This window comes from Tupaia chinensis, unplaced genomic scaffold, assembly GCF_000334495.1.
Source record: "Tupaia chinensis unplaced genomic scaffold, TupChi_1.0 Scaffold000234_1, whole genome shotgun sequence".
In the NCBI taxonomy this organism is placed as follows: domain Eukaryota; kingdom Metazoa; phylum Chordata; class Mammalia; order Scandentia; family Tupaiidae; genus Tupaia; species Tupaia belangeri.
In genome coordinates this window covers 2,879,524-2,905,566 of record NW_006159712.1, presented here as the reverse complement: position 1 = coordinate 2,905,566, position 26,043 = coordinate 2,879,524, and the positions used below count along the sequence as shown (strand labels likewise).

Genomic DNA, 26,043 nt, shown 5'->3' with positions numbered 1-26,043 from the left:
TATGATACTGCAGTGGTGGACACACACCTTTGCACATCTGTCAAAACCCATAGGATGTAGTAACCAAAGTGTAAACGATGGACTCTGTCTGGTTCATTAGCCCTGGGCCAGTGCCATGGCACAGCAGGTTAGGGCTGTGCAGAGGACGCTGGATCCCACACGACTGACCAGGGTTTGAGTCCTGGTCCTGGTGGCTTGAAAAACACCCTGGATATGTACACAGGTCCAGGATCATAATGCGATGGAGAATGGAGGAAAAAGGATTGTGGCATGGCCAGGCCCTATTGGGGAGATGCTTTCCCCCTCATTTCTCTCCCCTCTCCTCTGTCTCTGTCTTGTATTACTTATCAATATTGGGTCAGCAATTGTAGCAGACACACCACACCAATAAGAGATATTAGTAGGACAGACTCTACGTGTGTGGGAGTGTTTGTGTATGCACTGAAAGCTTTGGGGTATATGAGAACTCTTTACACTTTTTGCTTAATTCGTTTGTAATCTAAAATGCACTAAAGAATAAACCTTATTAATTAAAAATAAATAAAAATGCTCATACTTTTAAATAATCTTGATGGTTCTCTCAAATTTTCTTTTTCATTTAAAATTTTTGTCCTTATTATTCTTTTATTGCCAGAAGGCACATGTACTTGCCAGATAGTGACAGACAGAGAGAGGGAGAGAGCATCCCCCCATTGGGGTGTGGTCACACCACAATCCTTTTTTCTTAATCTCTCCATCCTATCAGAACTTTGGGCATGCAAACACATGCCCCTCAGTTTCTCAAGCTGCCAGGATCAGTATTTGAACTGTGGCTGGTCATACAGGATCCAGCTTCCCCACCAGTAGGCCATGGAGTGGGCCCAATTTTCTTTTTAAAATTAATTTCTCCCTTGAGTGAGAGAGATAGAGTCAGAGCCAGAGACATAGAGAGACAGCACCCCAGCAGGGTCTTGATGCCATGATCTACCCTTGGCTTCAGTCTACCCCAGACCATGGAGACAGGGGTGCCTGGGTACCAGAGAGATCTCTGGATGGGAACCCGGAACCTTCCCATGTACAAGAGTATTACACTGGAACCAGCAGTTAGCATAACGGCTATGTTGCTGGGCTCCCACGTATTCGACCGTGGTTCGAGTCCTGGACCCGGTGGCTTAGACTCACGCTGGGTGCGTGTACGTGTGTGCCCAAGATCCGGAGAGGAGAATGGAGGAGAAGGGATTGCAGTGTGGCCATCCCCCCTGGGGGGTGATTTCTCACTTTCTGTCTCTCTCTGTCTGTCTGGCAAGCACATGCGCCCTATAGCAAAGACCTCTCAGAAGGAAAAAAAAAAAAAGAGCATTGCATTTATAGCTGCACCACCATCCTGCCCCCTTCAGAAGTTCTTTCCAAATTGTGGCCATCAGTCTGCCTATTCCTGCCTTGAGGTGTAGCTGGTAGTGGAAGCCAGCATTGCCTACAGCTCTGCATCTGTAGTTTTCTTTGGGATATCACTCTATGTTTACATCTCAGAGTTTTCTCCTGGCCTGTCTCAGGAAAGAATGGACTGAGAGTCCACACTCTTCCGAATCCTGTGCCAGCCTTGCCAGGACCCGCTCTGTAGCCGTGGGAAAGTCCCCGAATTTCTTTGAACCTTAATTTCCTCCTCTGTGTCCAGAGGGTAATTAATGTTTCCCTAATGATCCAGAAGGGCTGTTGTGGTATTTAAACAAGATAATACATATGAAGGCTTCGTGCAGACCCTAGGAGTACACAGAGGTAAGGCACATGGCTTTCTTGCTGGAGCCTCACTGGTCATTTTCCATTTTACAGATTAGGAGACCACAACGATGAAAGGTTAGAAAACTCATCAAAGTCACACAGGGAGTAAGCAGCAAAGCTGGAATTAAAAAAAAAAAATCAAGCCTGCCTCCAAAACTCCTACTTTTAATCACTGTACTCAACCAACCCCAGTGAGATGAAGAATCAGACATTAACAGTTACTAGGGTCTCAAAAAATGATCTCAATGGAAACGTTTATTTCCCCTCTTCTTAAGGCTCTTTCATTTCTCTTTGGAGCTAAAACTCTCTATATAAAAGCTAATCCCGACAGCAAATGTCTCAGAAGACCTGTGAGCCCAGAAGACCTGTGAGCCCAGACTCACTGCATCCTCTTGCCAGGATACAGGAAAGATGGGATTCTGTTTTCCATGCTTGTTTTTAAATACCTTGCTGGCTGTTGATTTGGTGCTCAGAGGGATTAAAAATCTGTGATGAGTAAAAAGAAAAGTTTGGTCCTCAAATCAAATTGTCCCAGATAATAGATTTAATGTTGGATCAAGAGTAATAGCCTTCATTATCCTGAAAAAGCATGGAGGCTCTCTGGGCTGGTTCTTGCAGCTTGATTTTCTTCTTCACTCTTCATACATAATCATGGTCTTCCATTCAGGACTTTAGCTGTTCTCTAAATGCTGTGGTCATTCATTCACTCGCTTATTCATTGTTTATTCAACCCCTACTGTGTACCAGGCACAGGACTAACTCTTGACAACTAGTGAACAAGACTGGACTTCTTCCTTTGCCTAACTTTCAGGTTAAAAAGAAGAAAGACAGCTGAGTAGACAAGAAACACACAAGCCCAACAGAGGAGCTCTAATATGCTCTGATACTGTATTGTTGCCTAGAAGACATTCTATTGAATACTTGTCACCTATGCAACTTCTGATCCTGGGCACAATTTTTGGGATGGGGTGCTTACCCCCAACTCCTCCTTGCCTCTGGATACTGTTGTATTGTATCTTTTCCAGAGTAATGGAGTCTAATTTACTGTTTTTCCTACTATTTTTTTTTCTCATTTCAAGAGACTTACTTTAACAAATCAGCTGATATTATTGAGCACTTATGCTGTTGCCTATGGTGCAGATAGAGAAGCATGCTCTAGGGGACTGCTTAGGATATTATATGTGCCTTCTGCGGATCTGCTTGTCTCCTCTTACAGGCAAAACTTCTCAAGAGCAGGGACTGTGTCTCATTCATCGTTTTATTTCCAGGACTTGTTTTGGGTTTGGCAAGAGTAAGGGCTCAGTGATGATTTATGGAGAGAAGTATGGTAAAACAGAAGAGTAGAAGGGAAAAAGAAGAGGGAGGGATGAAGGAAGAGTGTGAGAGAGGGGGACAGATGAGGGACAAGGCAGGAAGATCCCTTTCTAGATGACTCATTTAGGCAGCACTTGGCAAACCGAGGTTCAGTCCGACTTACTTCAGCACTGGTTCTGTACCTGACACATTCAGCCAGAAATGCAAAACAGGAAAGGCTGAAAAATGCGCTGCTCCTTGGGAAGGGGATAAATCAGCATCTGCCTTGCCTCACATGAGCAGATTCCCCCAAGTCCCCCTTCGAGGTGCAGCATCCTTCTACGATGAGAGTCGGGTTCCCTTCCCGCATCTGGGTCGATAGGACGACGTGCCCTGAAGTCCGTGTCTGTCTCTGCCTGATAAGCCTGGACAGACGCTCGGTTCACCAGTCATGCTGGTCCTGTGCCTGCACCTGGATTGCCTCACCAGGTCCACTTCATCTGCTGGTCTCAGGCCCTCAACTTCAGAATGGCTGCCCGAGCCTTCTTACTGGCCACCCTGACTTCAGGCTCTCCTGCAGTCTGCTCTCCCCACTATTGCTGGATCTGAGTTTTTAAAAATGAAAATCTGATCATGCCAGACTATTAAAAATTTTCAGTGGGGAGCCAGCAGGTGGTATGCTGGTTAAAGTACTGGAAACCCATGTGACTGACTGTGGTTCGAGTCCTGCACCCAGCAGCGTGAAAATCATGCTAGGTTTATGAAATTACAAGTGATTTCTCACTTTCCCTGTCTCTGTCTCTCTTTGGCAAGCACACATACCCTATGGCAGAAACATAGAAACAAAAATAAATTACAAAAACAAAACCATTAGTGGTCAGTGGGTCAGTGTTCAAGGCCCCCCTGCCCCCAGCTCCCACTGCACTCACCTCACCTGTCCTTATTGTCTCTGGTTGTGCTCCAGACACAGATCTCTAACCAGCCTCAACTCTTTCACACTCTGTCCCTTTGTATACGTTGGTGATGTTTTACATGCTGTTCGTTCTTCCTGGAATGCCCTCCCCTGGATGAACTCCTACTCACCCTTAAAGCGCCATTCCATACTACTCCCTGAGCGAAGCCCGTCTTCCTGGGTCCCTCCACTTACTTGTCCTCACTTGCAGCAGAGCCCTAAGCCAGACCCTCCCCTTGAGTCCTGTTCTGCCTCATCGCTAGATTGAGAGTTCTTCGGACACAAGGATGGCAACTTATCCTTTCTGTAATATTGTTGTCATATCTTAAAAATTGTGCATAATTTTTAGCATGTAACAGGCCATTAGCAAATACTTACGGAATGAACAGATTCACCCATTTGACACATTTCTATTGGGTTGTCAACAGGGAAAGTCATGACACATTTTTTTGTGTAGAAAAACATAGAAAAATACATCATGACTTTCCTTACAACTTAACAGTTACTTTACTCTGCCATGAACTGTTTGGGTCCTGGGGATGTCACAGTGCCTGAAACAGCAGGGTCGTCACACACGTGTTGACTATGCGTGACATGCAGAGAGACAGAGTGACAAGACAGTGAGCAAGACAGTGTCAGAGGGAGACAGTGCTCTAAGGAAATAGAACTGGGCAGAGGGACAGAGAGGAAGGGCGGCCGGGGGAGGAGAGTGACATTTGTGCTGGGACCTGGAAGATCAGAAGGAGCTGGCCATGCAGAGGTCTGGGGGTGTAGCAAGTGCAGAGGTCCTGAGGTGGCGAGTTCCAAGAACAAAAAAGTTGCACAGAAGCCTGAGCTCAGCGCAAGGGGACCCAGGTCACGCAGAGCCTTGCAGGACGCAAGCAGGAGTGCGAGTGCTATTCCAGGCGCAGGGACGAGCCGGCTGGCTGCCGCGATGAGCAGACAGAGATGCTACCGACAGCAGGTGCCGGGTCCCTCCCCGCACCGCCCTAGCCTCACACGAGATTCCCGCATGCTCGCTGGGGCGGAGACAGCCCTCATTAATCTCAGGAAGCGGGAGGGCAGACACGGGCAGTGCGGCAACACAGACTAACTAGAGAACACAAAGGCCGCCTGCCCAGCTTTGTTTTGAAACCGTCAATTCCAAATTCTGCTGGCTGGCAGAGACGGCAGTTATTGATTTTCCCTTCTGGAATGCATGTCCTACAGAGTCCTCGCAAATAGAAACTGAGAAACAGCGGAGAACATCACCACTGAGAAAGACAGGGCAAGGGGACTTTTTTTCTTTTTTTTTTTTTTTTTTAACAATTTTTACTGGATTTTTTTTTTTTTTTTTAACAATTTTTACTGGATTTTTTTTTTTTTTTTTAACAATTTTTACTGGATTTTTTTTTTTTTTTTTAACAATTTTTACTGGATTTTTTTTTTTTTTTTTAACAATTTTTACTGGATTTTTTTTTTTTTTTTTAACAATTTTTACTGGATTTTTTTTTTTTTTTTTAACAATTTTTACTGGATTTTTTTTTTTTTTTTTAACAATTTTTACTGGATTTTTTTTTTTTTTTTTAACAATTTTTACTGGATTTTTTTTTTTTTTTTTAACAATTTTTACTGGATTTTTTTTTTTTTTTTTAACAATTTTTACTGGATTTTTTTTTTTTTTTTTAACAATTTTTACTGGATTTTTTTTTTTTTTTTTAACAATTTTTACTGGATTTTTTTTTTTTTTTTTAACAATTTTTACTGGATTTTTTTTTTTTTTTTTAACAATTTTTACTGGATTTTTTTTTTTTTTTTTAACAATTTTTACTGGATTTTTTTTTTTTTTTTTTAACAATCTATACTGGTTTTCTTTTTCTTACTATGCTTCGTTGGCTTGTCACTTGTCATCTCTCTTTTTTCCCAATTCGTTTCTGTTTGTCCTGTCTCTCTGTCTTTCTCATAGTGTTTTCTTTCTCTCCTTCTCTTTCCCGCTGTGTTTCTGTCCAGTTCCTGGCACAGTGCTGGCATGTAGAGGCATTTAATACTGGGTGATGAAGGTCAGTCTCTCTGACCTATAGAGATCTGTCTTTCTCTGGATCAATTGATCCATCTCTCTGTAAATATAACACTTCTCACCTTCCATACAGGCAGCAGAGAGTGGGACCAGTCCGTGAAAACCGCTTGCAGAAATTGTCCGGAGTGGCAGCCCTGACTCTCTGCTCTCCGGGGAAGCAGGGAGCAATTAGGGGCTTCCTTCCACTGCCTGTGGGGAGGTGGGGCAGGCACCAAGTCCCTTCATCCTGAGCTTCAAACGGGCACTTTCCCAGTGCCACAGGGTTTAGACATTACCTGCTGCTCTTCCCTTGGCTCTAAAACACAGCTTGCCTATATGCCTAGGGGAACGGGGCCTCTATTCTCACAGCCCCTTTGGTTATGCTGTCATTCTTCCTGTCGCTGGCATGGCTGTGTGGACAAATCCAGGTGGATGGATGTGCGTTTGGCTAGAGAAAAGATGGTTAGGCCAGCCTCAGTGGCTCAGTGGTAATGCAGCACTCCACAGTGCTGGGGCCATGCAGGGAGACCTGGGTTTGCATCCCGAGGTCCCTCTGTACATGCAGGGTATGCCTGCGTCCCCGTGATCTGGGCTGGCGGACACTGAAGGTGGATCACGATGTGACCTATTAGGAGTGCTCATCTTTGTCTCCTTCTCTCAGAGAAGAAATAGACAAATAACCTTTATACATATAAAAAGGTAGCGGCTGCGTATGTTATGAAGACATACTGGGGGCAGGCCTAGGCCTAATTTTGCCTGCTAGCTTTTATCCAGTTACACACACTGATGGATATGTAGTTTTATCACCTGAAAGATGGGGTATTACGCTCTCTTCCTTCTTGAAAGGGAATGTCGGGCTAAGCAAAAAAAATCATGTTAAAACTACAACATGATTTTTAAAAATAAAGAATCTCTGATTTCATTCTTTTAGTAAAGCATATGGTGTCAGGGATAGGCCCGATCAGTTGTCATTTCACATATCATTCAGTGTGAACCTGATACTCCAATAATTTATGCTCTACCCCTCCTTTTCTCAAGGTAGTAGCAGGGTGAAGCTATACTCCCTGAGCTGCCACACTACGATGGAGAAGCCTCGGGGCTGGGTGGGGGTTCTCAACCAGACAGATGACAAGGACGGGCATCCCTGAGATTTAAAGCTTGCTACTCACCATTCACAAAGGTGGATAATCTCCTGTGGGTAATTGAGTTCTGGGGGTAGGAGGAGTATTTCCTTAAGTTTTATACAAACTTGGTTTCTGTAAAGTGTCTCCTATTTTCCACGTACTGATGCCTGTTTAAATGTACGACTTCATTATCACCTCTACCGGACGCATTTGCTCTCCAGCTTCAGCTTTTTACCTCCAATTACTCATGTGAAATTTTTCTCTTAGGGCTCTAAAATTACTTAGTCTAACTTCCTCCTATTAAAACTAAAGAAGTTGAGCAGTGTGGCTTTATGAAGGTTCTCCAGCCAACAGGAACAGGACGTGAGATTCGCCAGGTTCCTAACCCAGAGAAGACGTTCTGTCCACAATGGCCATGGGAGACTTGACATCACTTCACAGCCAACATGAGGATGGCCCAACTCATCCTCTCCTGCGCTGGCCCTTCCTGCTCACCAGTTTCTACCAAGTGGAAGCTCCCAGAAGGCAGCACTCACAGACCTACATGTCTGGCTCTCTGCTATTTCCTCAGACCTGGCATTTGGGTGGAACGCAGTTATTTTCATGGATATGTGAAGGAACGACTGTGAGAATTTGCTATCCTTCCTGGGAACCAGCAGTTAGCGTAATGGCTATGTCGCTAGACTCCCACGTAGTCGACTGCGGTTCGCATCCCGGACCCGGTGGCGTAAAACTCACGCCGGGCGCGTGTGAGTGCGTGCCCAAAATCCCAAGAGGAGAATGGAGGAGAAGGGATTGCGGCGTGACCATCCCCCCTGGGGGGTGATTTCTCGCTTTCTATCTCTATGTCTCTCTCTGTCTGTCTGGCGAGCGCACGCGCCCTATAGTGAAAAACCTCTCCAAAAAAAAAAAAAAAAAAAGAATTTGCTATTTGCTATCCTTCTGTATTGTCTGAACTTGGAATTCACTGTTGTCACTGCTTTTTCAGTGACCTTTCGTAACTGGACCACTCAGTTCTGTGTTCTTGGTCCCAGGGGTGGATTACTCAGGATTCTCCCTTCACTTCTGCTTGTCCTCTCTCCAGCACGAGCCCAGTGCCCTCTGATGGAGTTCAGCCTCATCTCCTGCCCTGGCCTTTCCTTCTTCCAAAATAAAAGTTTCCATCAAGACCTGTCCCAGGTCAGAAGCCATCAGTGTTCTCAGTACCTGCATCTAAAGCCTATATGCATTGCAGGCAAGGCTCCCCATCACCTGGCCTCTATCTGTCTTTCTAACCTTATCACTCACTGTGCTGCCTCATAGCCCTCCACTCCCACCTTCCTGTGTCCCTCGAAGCGCACCTTATGGTTTTGCCTACGTGCTTTGCAGATGCTATCTGCCTCTTTTATGCTGAATTCCAGTCACTGTTCAGGCTCCTCTAAAGTTTTTACCAGTATAACAGCATCAAAGGAACACAGCAGCAGCAGTGCTAGAACCTTCTCTATACTGCCCATGTGTCAAGAGCAGTACTAAGTTATTCATACATATTCTTTTATAAATCTTCACAAACCCTTGGTGGTCAAGTCCAACTATTATCCTTATTTTACAGTGGTAGAAGTCTAGGTTCAGAAGTGTCGGCAACGTACCTAAGGTCAAAAGCTCAGAACTTAGAACAGACGGGATTCATACATAGTGCTGTCAGACCACCAAAACCGTGTTTCTAACCGCTGGGCCACACTGCTGAAGGATGCTTTCTGTCTCTGAGCTCTGGCAGCCTCTCTCCACACACAGCCACTCATCTGCCAGTGTCACATTGATGGGTATTCTACCCAATATCCTTCTCGTGCACCTGTTTCTTGTCCTCAGTTACAATGAGAGCCACCAGAGCACGTGACTTGTACTTCTTGAGGCCCTACAGGTTCTGCCTGACAAGTACATACTGACCGAACTGTTCGGAAGGACAAGGTATTCAATTGTCCTCTGTGTTTTTGGCTCATTCATCTTTTAGGTATTGAGTTCACACCCCTCCTCTCTTCCCCCAGGACCATGCCCTGGTCTTCAGTATCAGTAAGAGAGAAGATCCTTACTGAGTGTAGCTCCTTAGTAATTCTTTTGAGGAGCCTTCAAAATGTTCATGGAAATATGGAAGAAAAGTAAGAGTTTATTCTATACAAATAGTTTTCTAAATCCACGCATAGAGTCTTCAGCATACACATTTTCCATGAATTTTTTTTGGAAGATTCCTGTACTTGCATGGCCTTGAGAGGGTGGGCCTGACAGTAGTCGCTGGAGTGATTTAGGAGCTGAGTTTTTGCAGAATCTGGACCCTTTTAACTCATGAGGACTTTGTGTGGTCAGAGACATTACAAAGGGGGTGGGTGGGACAAGAAATCCCAGCAGCTATTGAGAACCACTGCAGGATTTAATCACTTTATAGAGAATGGAAAAATGTACCTAGTAATTAAACAGCTGTGCTTATTTATCAGTACAATTTTATTTTTTTTTGTTAATTGACACGTTTAAAATGAGCACCATGAAATCCAACATATATGTTAGTTAATATATGTAAAATGTTTATCTTGGGCTCAATTATCAGGAAGCTGGTTGATCTTGAGTTAGTCACTGCCCTTCTCTGGGCCTGAATGTTCTTATGCCCTGGCATTCTGGGGTGTTAATGAACACAGTCTGTGGCCCATGTACACAACCTGGGTTCCTGGAATCCAAGGAACGACATGCTAGAAAAACACTCTGGAATGTGCCAGCTCTGGGTGGAAGGGCAGTCCTCATTACCTATTCAGTGGTTTGAAAGTTTGGTTTTCCTGGGTCTCATTTGCTCAGGGAGACAGAAGTACGAGGTCTCCACCTGTGCTGCGGAGCAGCTCCTGTTCTCAGCAGGTGTGGCTGTCCACCCCATCCTCTCCTGCTCCGGACAAACATTCCCAGAGAAGGAGCAGCAGGCAGCCTCCTTGTCCGGAGCCCCTTGCAAAGTCCCCTCTGCCTCCCCGCCTCCCTCCTCCCCCTCGCCCCACCAGAGAGGTGCCTTTGCCCGCTCATGTGCTCTGCATGTTAAACACCAAGAGCTTTCGGTCAAGGCCTCAGCCACAGGGTGCTCAGATCGCCTGCATCTGGAAGCCATCACCAGCTTCCCTGTTGTGCCTGTGAGCCTGAACCCTTGCATTTGTTCTAGGGAAAAGTGACAGTTAAACTGTTTTTTTTTTTTTTTCACGTCTCCTTCTTGATTTTTAAAATTTAGTTTGAACCTGTGGAGGAAGCTCGTGGGCAAAGAACGTCCTCAGCCAAAGCAGACTTTCTTCTGTGCCCCTCCCCCAAACCACGCTCAAACCCATGGGCACAAGGTCTGAGTAGGAAATTCAGGAGACACATTCCCCTGAAGGGAAGGACCAGTAGTCACTGATAAGGAGCAAATAGTGGAAGCCAGAGTAAATGGTCCAGGGAAGGTTGCTTGGCAAGTTTGAAATGGAGCCCTGGGACAGTTCTTCCTCTTGCCTGGGGTGATGGGTGCATGGATCCACATGTGATAAAAACTGCATACAACCACCCTGCTCACAGCCACACGCACACAAAAAGACACGCACGTGGAACTGAAATGTGGCGAGGTCGGCCTGCGCCAGCCTCAATCTTCTGGAGCTGAGAGACTCGAGGTACCTAAGGTGTTACCATCAGGGGAAAGGATTCTATCCATAGTGCATGCACCTGTCTACTACTTCTTGAAACTTCTTGTGAATCAATAGTTATTTCAAAGTAAAAGAAAACACCTAGTGCCATGGAACTAGATCTGGCTACGTCTCCCCAAGGTGCTGAGATACAAGTCTCCACGCGCTCATAAGAGCGTACAGTAAGCCTGTGAGTGACAGCTTCGCCACCATCTTTATCATCTTGGCCACCACCATTATCACCAAGGCTCCACTCACTGACTTTACTACACATGAGGCACTGACTTTTTAAAAAAATGTTTTCTCAGTTGCACACCACACCTTCACAAGACTGTCATTCCCATTTTACAGAAGGTGATGATGACGCTGTGAGACGCTGACTTGCATGGCGGCCACAGAGCCTGTCTGGGACCTCAGTGCTCAGACTTGGGGACGTGGAGCTAGGGATGCTGTTGTGCATCCGATGTGTGTTCCCTGGAAACCACGTAACCTCAGTGCCTGGACTGCACTCCGGTCCCATCCCTCGCCCCTGCTCCAGCCACAGCGCCCGAGATAGCCACATCTGCAGCAAAACGACAAAAGCAGCACTTACAGGTTCTTCACGTCGGCGATGCCGCGGAACGCCTTCCTCGGGAGGCCCTGGATCTGGTTTTCGCTCAGGTCTCTAAACAAGAAGAGAGGAGACACATCACGTTAAAGACCAAGGCCCGGGCTTTATCTGCATCTCATTATGATAACAAAAACCCTGGGAGGCTGCCTCAGCGGCCAGAAGTGTTTGGGGGACTGTTTAGTCTCAGGCCGGCTGCTACAAGCGTTCCCATTGTTCCTCAAGTGAGGGCCTTTGCTGAAATGCTTACCAGGCGGGAGCAGCTTGCCTGCAGGGCGGGCTCCGTGGGTGGTCTCGCACCTCCAGGCCACGAGCCAAGACGCTAGGTTATTTGTCGCACACTGCACCCAATTCAGTTTTGCCACCTCCCAGAGACACGACCCCTGGCCCCCTCCCTGGCGGTGCTCTCCCCTGCGGTGTCCCTCCCCCAATGGCAGGGTCAACACCACTCAATCTCCCATCTCCAGGGGCCGTCCTTCGCTGCTCAGGACTCTGCCTTTGTTTTAGGAGACTGGAATAGATCCTGGCCATTACGATTTTCTGATGGGGGCTGACCACTTCGTCATATTCTGGAGTCCCAGAGACCCTTGCAGGCCTCCTGGATCTTCTTAGTGACAGGCATAACTTCAAGTAACACTTCCACAAACCCATCCAAAACGGAGGTCCCACCTGCACCTCAGCGACTACAGCATTATGCAGTAGCGCCACCATATTGCCTAGAGGAGGGTGAGGGCTACAGAGTCGGTCCCGCAGGGGGCTCAACCTAAGTCTTGTCCTAGGGCTTAAGGATCCCCAAAGCCTCCACCTCCTTTCCTGAGAATGATCCTGGCATTTCTGTTTGGTTTTCTGTTTTTACTTTTTGCTAGACCAAACACGTGCACTAGTTTTAATTCACCTCGCGCCTACTTGAATCTCGGTGAATAATCAATCCATGAAGACCCGCCAGGCCTCCAGGGTGTGCAAAGGGCCTCTGCGGAGCACTGCTGCCTGCCTCGCCCACGGTGGCTAGAGCCGCCCAGCCCGGATGCAGAGGGTCTCCCAGGAAGGTGGTGGAGGGAGGGACATGTACAGAGATGGGGTGAGGGGTGCAGTCAGCACTTAATACTTTCTTCAGATATAAAAGGTACACACACACACACACACACACCCTTTTTTTTTTTTGGAGAGGCTTTTGCTATAGTGTGTGTGCACTCACCAGAAAGACAGAGACAGGGAGACAGAAAGAGAGAGAAATCACCCCCCCCCCAGGGGGGATGGCCACGCTGCAATCCCTTCTCCTCCATTTTCCTCTCGGGATCTTGGGTATGCACGCACACACGCCTGGCGTGAGTTTAAGCCACCAGGTCTGGGACTCAAACCGCGGTTGACTACATGGGAGTCCAGCAACATAGCCACTGCGTCAACTGCTGGTTCCCATCCCCATTATTTTGAAAAGAACAGACAGAAAAACCCTTAAATATTACGGTAAAAAATGTACTCTGATATAACCACCACTACCAATTAGGAGCAATATATAAAAAATTCATCAATATGAAGCCGACAGGTGTTGTGGTAGTTGAGGGCACTGGATTCCCACATGGCTGACCACGATTTGAGTCCTGGACCTGGCAGCTTGCTTTCTTACTTTCCCTCTCTCTCTCTCATGCTGTCCCTCTCTGGTCAAATTAAACTAAATGAATAAAGAAACAAAGTTTTAATTCTTAAAAAATTTCTCCAATATGACCATATAATATATAGCCAGTTACTCTCTGTGTGTATGTGTATTATATTAAAATATGTATTATATAAAGATATATAACATATACACATTTTGCTTACTATATTGAGAACTTCTGCTCATGTCATTAACAGCATATCAATGCCAGCATTTTCAGTGGCTGTATATCATCTAACTGTATGGATGGCTACACCATCCCCAAATCTATCTATCTATTATTTGTTTATTTATTTAACATTTAAAGAAATACTAGGACAAATTTCCCTGCCCATGTATTTTGGTGGCATTTATCCAGTTGTTTGCTCAGAACAAGGTCCTTTAAGGGAACGAGCTGGGTCACAGGGCCGGGCTGTCCCATGGACAGATGGTACCAATGAACACTCCCATGCTGACTTTCTAAGGGTACCTAGTCAAAAGTCTCAGATGACTTCAGAGCAGGTGGAAGAAGAGGCCAGACAATCACCCTCCACTAAAATCTGGGCAATCTAGAGGAACATTCGGACACTGGGCTGGAGGGAAAATAAAAAGCAGAAGAGAGGAGTCCGACATTCTGCTCTTGCCTGCTGAGACAAGCCCCACACTGGCTAAAACTCACTACACTTTAGGATTGTCTGGGGCTGCCATAGGTCCTAAAACAACGCTCAGCGTCATATGTGAGTACTAGTGGCTTCTGGAGCTGAGTAACAGGGTGCTCCCCACCTCGAATCTAGCGTCCTGTCTGCAATTGATGCATAATGAGCCCCCTTGCAGGCTCCCCCGGCCAGGCCTGATTCAATGAGCAGGGCTCCAGCCTGGAGTCGGGGCACTGAACAAAGCCCATGATGACAGCAGAGGTCAGGCGGTGTCACCAAGGCCACTCAGCTGCTCTCCATCAGCCTCTGGAGAAGGGGCCCAGGTCCTGTCATCCAACTAATGCAATTTCCACCAGGCATCTGGGCTGCACTTGAGGCTCCGGCAGCCACAATGGGCCCAGTCTTTTCTGCTTTTTTTTTTTTTTGGAGAGGCTTTTGCTATAGTGTGTGTGCACTCACCAGAAAGACAGAGACAGGGAGACAGAAAGAGAGAGAAATCACCCCCCCCCCAGGGGGGATGGCCACGCTGCAATCCCTTCTCCTCCATTTTCCTCTCGGGATCTTGGGTATGCACGCACACACGCCTGGCGTGAGTTTAAGCCACCAGGTCTGGGACTCAAACCGCGGTTGACTACATGGGAGTCCAGCAACATAGCCACTGCGTCAACTGCTGGTTCCCATCCCCATTATTTTGAAAAGAACAGACAGAAAAACCCTTAAATATTACGGTAAAAAATGTACTCTGATATAACCACCACTACCAATTAGGAGCAATATATAAAAAATTCATCAATATGAAGCCGACAGGTGTTGTGGTAGTTGAGGGCACTGGATTCCCACATGGCTGACCACGATTTGAGTCCTGGACCTGGCAGCTTGCTTTCTTACTTTCCCTCTCTCTCTCTCATGCTGTCCCTCTCTGGTCAAATTAAACTAAATGAATAAAGAAACAAAGTTTTAATTCTTAAAAAATTTCTCCAATATGACCATATAATATATAGCCAGTTACTCTCTGTGTGTATGTGTATTATATTAAAATATGTATTATATAAAGATATATAACATATACACATTTTGCTTACTATATTGAGAACTTCTGCTCATGTCATTAACAGCATATCAATGCCAGCATTTTCAGTGGCTGTATATCATCTAACTGTATGGATGGCTACACCATCCCCAAATCTATCTATCTATTATTTGTTTATTTATTTAACATTTAAAGAAATACTAGGACAAATTTCCCTGCCCATGTATTTTGGTGGCATTTATCCAGTTGTTTGCTCAGAACAAGGTCCTTTAAGGGAACGAGCTGGGTCACAGGGCCGGGCTGTCCCATGGACAGATGGTACCAATGAACACTCCCATGCTGACTTTCTAAGGGTACCTAGTCAAAAGTCTCAGATGACTTCAGAGCAGGTGGAAGAAGAGGCCAGACAATCACCCTCCACTAAAATCTGGGCAATCTAGAGGAACATTCGGACACTGGGCTGGAGGGAAAATAAAAAGCAGAAGAGAGGAGTCCGACATTCTGCTCTTGCCTGCTGAGACAAGCCCCACACTGGCTAAAACTCACTACACTTTAGGATTGTCTGGGGCTGCCATAGGTCCTAAAACAACGCTCAGCGTCATATGTGAGTACTAGTGGCTTCTGGAGCTGAGTAACAGGGTGCTCCCCACCTCGAATCTAGCGTCCTGTCTGCAATTGATGCATAATGAGCCCCCTTGCAGGCTCCCCCGGCCAGGCCTGATTCAATGAGCAGGGCTCCAGCCTGGAGTCGGGGCACTGAACAAAGCCCATGATGACAGCAGAGGTCAGGCGGTGTCACCAAGGCCACTCAGCTGCTCTCCATCAGCCTCTGGAGAAGGGGCCCAGGTCCTGTCATCCAACTAATGCAATTTCCACCAGGCATCTGGGCTGCACTTGAGGCTCCGGCAGCCACAATGGGCCCAGTCTTTTCTGCCAAGTGAGGGCTGGTCTCTAGACCCCTAAGCCCCTGCCCACTGCCCTCCCAGCTTGGTTGCTCTAAATCCAGCCAACATTGTGGGTTTAGAAACTGAGTGATAATCAAAAAATGGGTGATAATCAAAATCATGGGTAGGGGAGGCAAAGAGGAGAGAGATTTTGCAACTGTTAGCTTTAACCATGGCTAGAAGCTGGACGAAGGGACACATACTCCAATAATGCAGAAGGTCTGTTTGAGCAGAAGCACACCAAAACATACTGGAAAGAACAGCAATTGGACCAAGGGTTCGGTTTGCAATGTGGTGAGATGAAGAGAGCGTACTGATAGTAAGCAGAAGCATTTGGTGACAGGCTGAGATGTCCTTACAGGTGGTTACACACACCATCCTGCCTGGTGGGGCAGCTGCTTTGGTTTCTGCTGTTTTCTTGCTGTAAATAAACCCTGCATTGCTCCTACTTTAAGGGGCCCAGTTTAAAGCACAGATTTCTTTCCATCTCCTTGCCATTGCTTTTCTCCTGCCCCAATTGAGTAAAACGGTAGATTGTAGGGAATTTATCTGTTCCTCATGACAATCTGCTTGTAAATTTTATTAATTTTATTTTCCATTGAGGCTCTCTTCTCGGGCTAACAATACCGCTGCCATCCATCTGCAGGATTGTATATTGATTTCATAAATACCTCCAATGGGCTGACAAACTGACAGCTCTAATGGTGTTACTGATGGGGCGTGGAGGAGGGTTCAGGGCTGGGTACTTCATTTTCGGTAACTGTCCCTTCACAATTATCGTTGGGCCTTTGTGAGGGTCCCTAATAGTGTGTTTATCTCAGCGTGAGGCCAGAGCGTGGAGCTATTGTGAAGTACTATCCTTGGGAGAGACAAGAGCTACCGGTTTCCACTGGTGCTTAAATAAAAATAACAAAATCTAGCTGTAGTGCCCCAAAGCCGAGTTCTGGCCAATTGTTTGTTGGGGTTTTAGTGCCTCACCCTTCATGATGGAAGTGGCTCAGGATGTGGAGGGTGGACATGACCAGAGAAGGAATCTTTCCTTTTTGTTTTCTTTAACATTAGAAAAAAGTATGAGGTTGGGAAGGGTGAAGGAGTGGGAGGTGTGCTGGCTTTTTTTCTGGAGAAATGAAGATGGCTGGTGGGAAAGGCTTTCTTGGTTGGGAAGTGGGCTAGAGGTTGGGATGTCTTTTTAAATAATTAGGGCTCTGAACGAAAAGGAGAACTGCATTAGCTAAAGTGCATTTTCCAGCTTCCGGAAAATGATTAACCGACTGATTATTCCATCCAAAAACACAAGACCAAAGAGGACTTATTAAGGAGACAGTAAGTCAAATAGGAGTTGGCAAGAACCAATGTATCGCCCTTCCAGCCAGCCCTTCCCCCACCTTTTTAATTTACTAAAATGCTTTGGACACAGATTAACTTTCTTCACAAATTTATTATTGCTTCATCTACCTTCAAACGGGAACTGCAGACACTTTGATAAATGGATTGAAAGGTTGTCTAGTTCCAGTGGAGCTTTTGAAATGCTTCCTGGGGCACTCTCTGCAATGTCAGGCCTGCTTTGTTCTCAGAGTAACAGTGAATGACAGTCCCCACCTTCACCCCTACCCCTGCACGACAAGGAGCAAGAAAATGTTCTCCTCTGCTCTGGTGGGAACAATGCACTTATCTGGGTCACATTCATGCTTCCAGGAAGTCCTGTCTGGGTTAAATGCCTGTTTGTGGGGGGATCTGCTTCTAGGTGTCAATCTCAAATGATTCTGAAGCTACAAAATAGGGCTTGGAAGATTTCTGCAACTTGGGTAATTCTTGTTTCTGAAGTGGGTGGAGCAACTTAAGAGTTATAAATCATGCAAGTTACCGAACACTCGTGCTTTAGCTTCCCATCTTTATATTGGGGCCATTAATTTCACCAACCCCATCGGTCAATTGTGAGAGTGAAATGAGCTGTACACGTAAAGCGCTTCGCACAGCGTGAGGAACACTGGGAGCATCCCATGAATGGCGCATTGACTTCTTGAACTTGCCCCCATTTAGCCCTGGGTTTACACTGCCGAAACTGTGCTTTATCAGCACCCCCTGGACAGATGCCTTCAACTCTGCAAAGGATAAAACATAAATATTGCTAGAACTCTCCTCACATCATCTGAGAGGAGGGTTGAAGTTGACCTCATCTACCATTTCGACAACACCATACATATTTCATTCTAGATTCTTTGGGACGAAACAGGAGAGTGTGATTCAGGAAAAAAAGGTCTGTCTTACGTTGGGTTCTCTCGAAGCACTGAGCCAAGGACTCAGGGGTTAAGTGACTGATTAATGAAGTGCTCCCTGGAGGAAGCAGTAAGGGCTGGAAGCAGGATACAGAAGGGAATGAAGTATGATCAAGTGAAGTCTTGGCCTCAGACCAATACTGTGGGAAGCTCTTGTCTCTAAGCCAGGGAGCTGGGCCTGTGTAGCCTTGCATGACAGTCGTTGGTTGGGGAACACCTGGGAGAAATATAAAATTCCCAGGCTCCTCCTGTGCTCCATAATGCTTGGAGAGGTGACTTCAGTAATGTGAGCTAGATTGTGGAAGAGGTCTCCAGACATAAGCTTTAAGCAGTGGACTCTGAAGAAGCAGGGGATGGGAGCCAGTACTAGAAAGGGGATTAACAGAATCCAACCCAAGACTTCCAAGGTGGTTCTGAACCAGGAAGTTCTTGGCAGGAGAAAACATCACTCTCCAAGTCCAGCAAATCCAGCACCACAAGGGAAGCTAACAGAACAAAGCAAATTGGAATGACCTAATTTGGTATCTGATGAACTTTATATTTCTTTGTCAACCTCCTCATCCTCCTTATGGTGAGACCAATCATGGTTCCTTCTCAGTAACATTTAAAAAATCCCTTCAAAACAAAAAGCCATCAACTCCTAATTAGTCAGACTAAATCAGGGGATAATCTAGAAAGCAGTTATATTTGAGATCATTATTGGATTTGGGATCAGGGGGCGAATTACCATTCTGATGTTCCTTGGCTTGAGTATATATTAAAATTACTTCCACATTCTCTGTTTAGGAGGAAACCTGTCCATTGGTGTATTCTGTATCAATCCCAAAAGTCATTTAGGGCTTTAAGAATGTCTGACAGATCATCTACAAACCTAAAACTTCATGTACACTCAATACTACAATCCTATCTGAAGCTGAACCGTTTGTCTGCCCCCTAACTCCTAGTACACAGTAACCCCATAATTCACTGATCTTTGCAAGAACTTAAAGAAGAGACACCATTTTGCTTACTGTATTTTATATAGCAAGAGGGACAGACATATAGGAAAAATCGTTCCCTGAGGATTTTACAGCGTGGACTTCAGGGAGGATTTATCTTAATAGGTAAATCTCTTCTGCAGGCAATTTATCTTAATAAGGAAGATTATATGCTTGCTGTTGGGTCACTGTCAAAATCAAATGAGCCCTAAGCGTATGTCCCAGGTTTGTGACCATGAGGGCACTGAGGCTGTCACCCCTCCAGGGGAGACCTGCCAGTTGTGAATGGTGCTGCCCCTAAAAAATATAACAAAAGCCATACATGCAGTGAACACTTTTCCATTAGCCACATTAAAAACAGTAAAAAGAAATAGTTAAATGTAACTTTAATAAAGGATTTTATTTATACCAATATATCTAAAATATTACCATTTCAACAAGCAATCAATTAAAAATTTATTAATGAAGTATTTTACATTCTTTTTCCCCCACACCAGGTCTTTGAGATCTGCTCTGTATTTTACCTATGTTTCAAATGTGGACCGGCCATACCACAAGTCCTTGGCAGCCACATATGGCTAGTGCCTACTGACCTGGACAGTGCGGTTCTAGAATAAAAGCAAGGCACTAGATACTACAGCTATGTGGCCGTTCATTACCAGGAAAGAAAAAGTCTTCAGATGTTGGCGCCCATCTAAGGGAGCCTGATGGGACTTCTTGGGGATAGGTGAGCATCACCAGAGAAGTGTGGAGAAGAGGGAGTCAAACTTGAAAGCCCTGGATCCAGGGAAGCAAGTCCTTCCTTGAAATATTCCAGCCATTCAGCCATCCTTCCCTTGAGCAGAGAACCTCCTTCCAACCATTGGATTTAATCTGAGTCTTTCCAAAACACCATGTGCTTCTAGGGCTGGCAGGGTGAACCAATGCTTCCAGTCCAAACAGAAGCTTTCTCCATTTAATCATCATAGGCAACCCCAGCTAAGGCTCTCTGTGTTCATGAAACATTATAATTGACTGATCATCATCGGCAAATGGTACAGAGCTGAGCTTCTCAACAGCTCACTAATCTCTAGGATTATCGCAAGTTAGCGACAAGGCAGTTGTATTAGATGAAATTGGGAAGCTCTCATTATCAGCCTAATTATGCCTTCTGTTCTGGAGCAGGCTTCTCTGTGTCACTAAGTGGTCCAGGAAACATCAGCAGGATTCCAGCCACAGGTGTCTGACTCCAGAATTCACACACACATCATGATGAGTCCTTCAGAGGGTCTAACTGCAATTTTGGTGTCTTCACAGTGTAAGCAGAAATCTGATGCTGAAAATCAACTGATTGTAAGGATCTAATTATGTATCTGAGATAGTCTTCTGCCACTTTTTATGCCCAATGGGATGTTTTAGTTTAATTTATCAACCTTGGCTGATGACAGCTGGGGAGGGGGCCCTCACCTGTTTCAAAGGATGAGGACTGGTGTTTAGTTTTTTCTCTTTGTTTGAAGCTGTGTGGATTCTGAGAAAAGGAGCCCATTTTTGTGCAATCCATCCTCCTCTGAGGCTGACATACTGTTCCCCACCCCCTGCTTCCCGCCCATCCCTCCCTCTTGGCAGCCATCTGAGGCTTTCATTCCTAATTTGATTGTCGTAGCTGACACTGTCAATCTGAAATCCAGTAGCATGTCTAATGCTGGCTGGACAAGGGGAAAGCAGGAGAAGGAGAGGGGGAGGCAAATTCATCTCCAGAAGTAGCTTTATGTAAATCGATCCTTTGGCCCGAAAGCTGGAGCCAGGCATTTGCTGATTAATTGGAGAAGCGTCCTTGTTCCCGTTGTCTTCTTTAGAGAGATGGCCCCAATTGAGTCCTCTCTTCTTCACAAAGATGTTCCCATGCCAAAAAGCTTTTGCAATTAGGAGATGAAACCTTGTGAGTGAAGGGGAGGTGGCGGAGGGTGGGGAGAAATTGTTCTGAAATAAAGTGTGTGTCTGGCCTGCTTCATGATTAACTGCTGACCTGGGCATCCTCATTTGCCACCGCCTGTGGTTTCATCGTCCAGGTTCAGAGGTGTAATATCCTATAGGTGAAGACCTACTTAGGCAGTAATGAGCAAAACATTAAAGAGATGGGGATTGTGCTTTAACATGTTTTCCTTGAGGATTCCAGATTTACATTTTCAGTTACCACTTGAGCCCATTTCCGTTGGTGTCAGGAAGAGGGGGAATGAATCTATGATTGATTCAACCTCTTTTCCATGTCCTCTTAGGACTTCCTAAAAAAGAAAGTGCAAGCGAAACAATGGGTCATCCACCAGTGTGGCCCTTTAGGACCTGTCCCAGGACCCTGCTGAATTTGACTTGGCCAAAAAGCTAAACACCTGGGCAAAGGACAAAGTGAGTTTGGTTCAAGAGAGGTTGCTTGTCGCTTAACCTACATGCTTCCTGGAGGTTCAGTTTAATCAGTAACGCACTCTTTTCTGCTGGGTCCCTCATTAAATCACTAGCTTCATGTGGATGGGAGCTTTTGCTGAGCACAAGGGCTGAGGCATAGCTTAAAAATGATGTGTTGAATACATTTTTTAAAAAGGAGTGAAATAATTTCATGCCATTGCCTGGTCCATAAATGACTGAGAATAAATCTCAAGCTTTGGGAGTCCTTTCCCTCCAAGTGCAGTTAGCACCTTGGGATCGCAAAGTGGCCAGCTCACCTCCTCGCCGTCGGGCCCATCTCCTTGGTGAGTGCTGAACTTGAGAGCTAATGCCACTATGACAGGCTTGTGTGCTAAAGAGCTGCAGACAAAGATTCCACGTGGGAAAGGGGTGGTGATCTAATGTGTGAGGATCAACAGTGACATTGGGAAGTAGGCTAAGTAGACAGATAATTCAGATTTCTGAATAGAGTTCAAACCTGGCCTAAGCAAACAACAGATATGGAGAGTGAATTCTCCCAATTCTCCACGACAGGATAGTGCACCTGAGTGTTTTAAGTCCATGAACAACTCTTCTCTTGCTTTTGGAATTCTGGCACTGGTTGAGACTAGGATAATTTAGATAGTGAAACTCCTGGTATGGAAAGAGATACTTTTAGCATCAAGCTACAGGAGATACTAGAAGGGGATGATTGATGGTGAGAAAGCTCTGATTATCTTTGGGATAATCTACACTGTGATCTGACTCCTCCCTGCCAAAGTGTCTAAAAATATCTGGAGAACTGCATGGAGGCTGAGGAAGAGCAGAAATAAAACGAGGAGTGGGAGTTGGAGGAGAAAGTGACAAGAAAGCAGGAAGTCCAGAATTCTAGGCACTGAGGCTTGAGAGAAGTTGAAGCTACTTCCTAACTTCTACCCCGCTGCAACCTCACATGTTCAACGTGAGGAGTGCACTCTTTGAATACTGCTCTGGGTCCCTTGTGTGTCCAACCCTAAGGCTCTTTGTGTTGTGGACAGAACAACTTCTCCCTCTACTAAGGGAAACAGCATAGGGGTTACTCTTACGTGGGTCATGCTGTTTCACTAAAGAAATGCGAACATGCAGGAGAGCGTGGGGAGGGGCTGTGCCTTCACCCTCAGCTCTCAGAGGCTGGAATCTGGTGTGGCCCTGAAGCACAAGGACATGCCTGTACACACCTTGGAACTTTTCAGAACCCCATTAAACAACTGAAACCTCAATGGTGAAGGTGACATGCTCTCCTGGGGCCATCTGCCAATAAAAATCAGTGTAGCTTCAGAAAGGCTCAAAATGATCTTCTACCAAAGCAGGAAAGCCATTTACAAGAGCTCGGCACCCCGAGTTGCTAGGCCAGCCAGCTCCTCAGAGTCTGGTGCCGGGTGAAGTCTCCAACGGCATAAGCCATGAAGCCGCGCGAACACAGAATGACTTTTCTCATCATGACCCCGGCACTATTTATTGTTCCATTCAAAGCAATTACAGTTATTGCTAATAACTCACACCTGTGGATGACCTGCTATTGACTGGAGGAGAACAGACGCTGCTCTCATGCTTACTTATGTGAAAACGGATGCAGTTCAATAGATTTACACCAAGTTTGAAGTTAGGACTAATATTTAATCCTATACCTGCTCCCAGTCACTTAGCTTCCAAGGCATCAGACAAGGGACACGAGTGCTGAGAGAACCCAGCGAACTGCAAAGACCAAATTAATTAGTGACGCACCTGAGACTGCTGCCACCAGTCTCATGCCAAATACAATAAGCTCCTCTGTACTCGGCAGACAGGAAAGGACCTCCGTGGGAAAAGGCAGAGGGAGCGAGGGAAGGGATAAAGGGGAGACTCCTGAAAATGGCCCTTGTCTCTCTGAGCTACGAGCAGAGCCCTACGTTTCCTGGTTCTCAGAGTCTGTCTTCTCATACCCAACTCCAGACGTCCTTCCTGTGGCCAAGACCCCAGGAGGGAGCGAGGCACAGCAGAGAAGAAATGACCCGGGACCGTGGAAGAGCGAGGTGTGACCTCCAGCTTTATTACTTCTAGGTGCATGACTTTGTGTTGAGTAGATGACCCTCGCTGAGCCCCAGTTTTCACATCTGTAAAGTGGAAGCCATGAAAATACTGGAAATATAGTAAGACGGAGAAAGGATTAGCCATCAGAACTCACTGCAAGTTCCCTGGCCATAACAAGCACTTAGTAAATACTGCAGGCTGAACATTCCTAATCCAACATTCTGGAATCTGAAAGGTTTCTTTGAATGCCAACATGATGCCACAAGTGCAAAATTCACAGCTGACCTCATGTGATGGGATGCAGTCAAAATGCTGCAATTTACATATATTGCAAAAAAAAAATACCTTCAGACTATGGGTATATAAAAATCAATCAGTCTATGGGTATATAAACATCAACAAATTTTGTGTTTAGACTTGGGTCCCATCCCCAAGATATCTGATTATGTCAATGCAAATATTCTAAAGTCTGAAATATCTGAAGTCCAAAACACTTATGGTCCCAAGCATTTTGGATAAAGACTACTTGGCCTGTAGTTATTATCTATATTTGCATCTGTTCAAGTTGACATTCCAACACCAACAAATAAACTGCCTCCTTGCCCTGGAGAATATAGCTTAAGTCCTCTGAAACTGTAAGGCAGCAACTCCAGGTCAGGTTTAGGTAGAAAGACACCAAGAATTGGGCTCCACTCAGCCCCCTGTGCCTCAGAGCTACCTGGGGCCCTGCAGGAAGACTGTGGTGAATCTCCCGATCTCCTTGGATGGGCAGGTTCATTGCAGTGATGGGAACACAAATTCAAGCCACTCAGCTTCCTGCCACCCCCCACCCGGGGAACTGGCTGGGAAGTGGACGACTGCAGTTGCTGTGGGAGGAGAAGTCGCAGGAGACCCCTACAAGGAGGAAAAAGGAAGAGAGCCTGAGGCCGCTGGTGGGACCGCTGGGAGGACGGCTGTAAGGTCAGCCTGGTAGTGTTGAGAACAGGAAGTGGCCCCCACACGAACACGGGATCTGGCTGACAGCAGAATATCAGTCCTGCCACCTCTGCACAGACTCAGGGCATGTCTGGGTATCTCTCTCCTTTCTAAAGGAAACTGGGGGCTTGGATGAGCTTCAGAGGGGTGCAGAGCCAGGCCTGAAACAGCCGTAAGAGGAAAAGCTGAGATCAGTCAAGGTGGGAAGGTGAACGAAATTTGCTGATACTGAAGCATTGTCCTGGGCTCCTGAGAAGAGAATCCTCACTTCCTGCTCAAACTGCCTTGAGCTTACCTTTCCCTAAGAGTTCGCCACTACGAGGACTACAGTGTACCTTGTGAGGGAGGCACTGTGAGCCAAAGCTGAGAAAACTAGGAGACCGGCCTGGGGAGAGGACAAAGGAGGACAGCGGGTATGACGTCACCTCTGCAAACAGACCCAGCTGCTTAAGGCAAGATGCGGCGGGCTCCGTCCTTGTTTGGTCTCCAAACCTAGTGGAAGGGGCTGCTCTGGAAACGAGGGGCTGGAGCCCGAGAGTCCCTGAGTGCAGGTGGGCAGGCGGCGGCGTCTGTGAGCAAGTGATGCCCTTTGAAGGCAGGCAGGTGGACAGACAGACAGCATAAAGATGAGAGGGGGCATGGGCACGCGCGTGAGGGCGGGAGGGAAGGAGAAAGAGGGAGGGGGGGACACAGTGAGGCAGACAACAAAGCCAGCGGAAACAAAGAGAAAAGTTCAGATGTAAACACACACACACACACACACACACACACACACACACACACACAAACACGGAGACAGTCGTTTCACAGGAGAGTGTGAAAGGCAGAGACACAGATGTGAGTCAGAGGATGGAGACGGGGCACACACAGAAAGAGACAGGCCAAGAAATCAAGAGGCAGAGGGAAACAGGAGGATGAGGACTGGGCAGCGGCCAGGCAGGGTTTTCAGGCTGGGGGCGGAGGTTCTTCCAAAAGACTTGCTTTGGGGCTTTTCCAGGATGAAGGGAGTCCTATGGCCACCTTTGGAGGGTGCTCCAGGGACCAGGAGGTGCCGTCCTCCCTGTCCAGACCTGTACTGAGCTCTGGCCTCTGCCCCCCAGCCCAGCTGTGGCCTCCAAGATGAAACCTTCCAGGAAGGGGAGCGACCCAGGCCAGGGGGAGGGCTGCCAGGGCATCCCCGGAGCTCCCATCTCTAGCAGTTGTCATCCTTAGTGTCTCCCTCAGCTCCCGACGCCCAGACACCAGATTTCCGCAGAGAAAACTTGTGGAGGTTTCAAACTTTTTTACATTACAAAGCGAGTTTTTAAAAGCGCCATAAAATTCCAAGGCACATACTTAATGTTCAAATGGCAGAATATATCGATTCCTGCCCATCCTCTAGTATCTTAAGTTTACCCAGAGGACCGTTTTATTTAATTAACTTGGTGCTTTATTAATATAAATATTCTCCTATTGATCATAAGAGGGCCTGACAAGCACTCAGGCTGGGTATACATCACCTTCCCTCTGAGCAGCGCCACTTAGAGGGGTAGCTGGCTCCGGATCAAGGAGAGTGGCAGGAAGTGGTCCCCTGGGATGTCAGGCTCAGATGAATCTATAGCAGTTTTATGGAAGGAGACTTTTTTTTTTTTTTTAAAGCTCTAGCTCCACGCTTCTCTTAAGGCAGAAAGCATATGGAAATGAG

At 46.3% G+C, this 26,043-nt stretch overlaps 1 protein-coding gene across 5 annotated transcripts in view; it reads right to left on the bottom strand.

Annotated features, from left to right (window-relative positions):
• SLIT3 (slit guidance ligand 3) overlaps positions 1-26,043 on the bottom strand; it is a 782,476-nt gene that overhangs the window by 211,101 nt on the left and 545,332 nt on the right. For all 5 annotated transcript variants that reach the window (XR_003549377.1, XM_027771828.1, XM_006148363.3 and 2 more), the window contains exon 5: positions 11,408-11,479. Coding sequence is in view for 4 of the 5 variants with exons in the window: in XM_027771828.1 (XP_027627629.1) it covers positions 11,408-11,479 (72 nt within the window). In the remaining variant the exon portion in view is untranslated. The remainder of the gene's footprint in view (positions 1-11,407; positions 11,480-26,043) is intronic.